This window comes from Geospiza fortis, unplaced genomic scaffold, assembly GCF_000277835.1.
Source record: "Geospiza fortis unplaced genomic scaffold, GeoFor_1.0 scaffold3626, whole genome shotgun sequence".
Classification (NCBI taxonomy): Eukaryota; Metazoa; Chordata; class Aves; order Passeriformes; family Thraupidae; genus Geospiza; species Geospiza fortis.
Window position 1 is genome coordinate 17,723 of NW_005055063.1, and position 2,681 is coordinate 20,403.

The 2,681-nt window shown below is 53.8% G+C and overlaps 1 protein-coding gene across 1 annotated transcript in view; it reads left to right on the forward strand.

Moving 5' to 3' along the window:
- The first annotated feature begins 23 nt into the window (after positions 1 to 23).
- The window catches only part of LOC102032918 (RNA-binding protein 3-like), a 4,522-nt gene continuing 1,864 nt past the window's right edge, over positions 24 to 2,681 (forward strand). Inside the window, exons 1-3 of the mRNA XM_031065695.1 lie at positions 24 to 215; positions 1,668 to 1,774; positions 2,588 to 2,677. Coding sequence (XP_030921555.1) covers positions 113 to 215; positions 1,668 to 1,774; positions 2,588 to 2,677 — 300 coding nt within the window. The 5' untranslated portion in view covers positions 24 to 112. The remainder of the gene's footprint in view (positions 216 to 1,667; positions 1,775 to 2,587; positions 2,678 to 2,681) is intronic.

Sequence of the window (2,681 nt, forward strand, 5' to 3'; positions counted from 1 at the left end):
AATTCCTTGCCGGGCTTGTGACGTCAGCGCCGCTGCTTGGCCAGGTTATTACGTCACCACAGGGGCAGGGCCCCCACCCTATGACGTCACGGCCGCCCCCGCCCCCCCACGCATGGCGGCGGAGGAGGGGAAGTTGTTCGTGGGGGGCCTCAACTACGACACGGACGAGCAGGGCCTGGAGCAGCACTTCAGCTCCTTCGGGCCCATCTCCGAGGGTGAGAGACACAAATACCCCAAAAACATCCCATAATAATCCTTAAAGTGCCCTAAAATATCCCAAAATAATCCTAAACCATCCCTGGAGCAGCACTTCAGCTCCTTCGGGCCCATCTCCGAGGGTGAGAGACACAAATACCCCAAAAACATCCCATAATAATCCTTAAAGTGCCCTAAAATATCCCAAAATAATCCTAAACCATCCCTGGAGCAGCACTTCAGCTCCTTCGGGCCCATCTCTGAGAGGGAGACACAAAAATACCCCAAAAATATCCCATAATACTCCTTAAAGTGCCCTAAAATATCCCATAATAATCCTTAACGTATCCAAAAATATCCCAAAATATCCTTAAAGTGCCCTAAAACATCCTAAAATAATCCTAAAATATCCCAAAATAATCCTAAGCCATCCCAAGTGTCAAAAAATACCCCAAAATAGCAAAACAAAAAATCCTAAATTATCCCAAAATATTCCTTAAGCACCTTAATAATATCCCAAAAATATCCAAAGATATTCCTAAAATCCCCCCAAATATCCCAAAAATATCCCTAAACCACCCCAAAATCTCTCCCAGGGCACCCCAAACCACCCAGAATTGTTTTGAGATTCCTTTTTGGGATTTTTTGAGATTTCTTTTTGGGGGATTTTTGTTTAAATTTTTTTGGGTTTTTTGGGTTCCCTTTGGGATTTTTTGGGAATATTTTGGGGTTCATTTGGGGCCGTTTTGTGGCTGTTCTGGGGCTGTTTTGGGGTTATTTTGGGGCTGGTTTTTGGCTTTTTGGGGGTTATTTTGGGGCTGTTCTTGGGACATTTTTGGGGTTATTTTGGGATATTTTGGGGTTCCTTTTTGGGCTGTTCTGGGGATATTTTTGGGCATTTCAGGGCCGTTTTTGGGCTGTTTTGGGGTTTTTTGGGGGGCTGTTCTGAGGCCATTTTGAGGCTGTTCTGGGTTTATTTTGGGGCCATTTTTGGGGTTATTTTGGGTTTTTCTTTCAGGCTTTTCTGGGGATATTTTTGGGCATTTCAGGGCCGTTTTTGGGCCGTTTTGGGGTTTTTTGGGGGGCTGTTCTGAGGCCATTTTGAGGCTGTTCTGGGTTTATTTTGGGGCCATTTTTGGGGTTATTTTGGGCTTCTCTTTCAGGCTTTTCTGGGGATATTTTTGGGCATTTCAGGGCCGTTTTTGGGCCGTTTTGGGGTTTTTTGGGGGGCTGTTCTGAGGCCATTTTGAGGCTGTTCTGGGTTTATTTTGGGGCCATTTTTGGGGTTATTTTGGGCTTCTCTTTCAGGCTTTTCTGGGGATATTTTTGGGCATTTCAGGGCCGTTTTTGGGCCGTTTTGGGGTTTTTTGGGGGGCTGTTCTGAGGCCATTTTGAGGCTGTTCTGGGTTTATTTTGGGGCCGTTTTTGGGCCGTTCTGAGGTGTTTTCTCCCCCCCCGTGCCCACCCCGCAGTGGTGGTGGTGAAGGACAGGGAGACCCAGCGCTCGCGGGGCTTTGGCTTCGTCACCTTCAGCAACCCCGAGCACGCCAGCGATGCCATGCAGGCCATGAACGGGGAGGTGAGGGCACACCTGGGCACAGTGCAGGCCATTAATGGGGAGGTGGGCACGGCTTGGGCACACACCTGGGGACACCCATGGGCACACCTGGGGCACCTGAGGCCACCTGGAAGGGTTTGGGGACACCTGGGCACACCTGGGAAGGAGCCGAGGGCACCTAGGGGTGTTTGGGGACACCAGGGGACACACCTGGGCATGCCAGTGATGCCATGCAGGCCATGAACGGGGTGGTGAGGGCAACCTGGGCACACCTGGGGGGTGTTTGGGCACATATGGGGCACACCTGGGGGCACTTGGTGGGGTGTTGGGGACACCCTGGCACACCTGGGGACAGCAGCGATGCCATGCAGGCCATGAACAGGGAGGTGGGCATGGCTGGGGGCACCTGGGCACACACCTGGGCACACCTGGGAAGGAGCCGGGGGCACCTGGGGGGTGTTTGGGAATACCTGGGCACAGCTGGGGCACCTGGAACACCTGGGCACAGCTGGGTGGCTGGGGAGCTTTTGGGCACCCCTAGCACACACCTGGGGGCACCTGGGAGGGTTTAGGGACACCTATAGGGGCACCTGGGCACACCTGGGGGGTGTTTGGGCACATATGGGGCACACCTGGGGGGTGTTGGGCACACCTGGGCACACCTGAAGGGATTTGGGGACATCTCGAGGGGACATTTGGGGTCCTTGTTGGGGGAGTTGGGGACAAAACTGGGGAACAGCTTTGGGGCACTCAGAAGGGGCTGGGGGATCCGAAAGGGTCCGAGGTGACCCCAAAATGTCCTGAATTGTCCCCAAATGTCCCGTCTGTCCCCAGTGCCTGGACGGGCGGCAGATCCGCGTGGATCACGCCGGGAAATCCCCGCGGGGGTCCCGGGGGGGCTTCGGGGGCGGCCGGGGCCGGGCCAGGG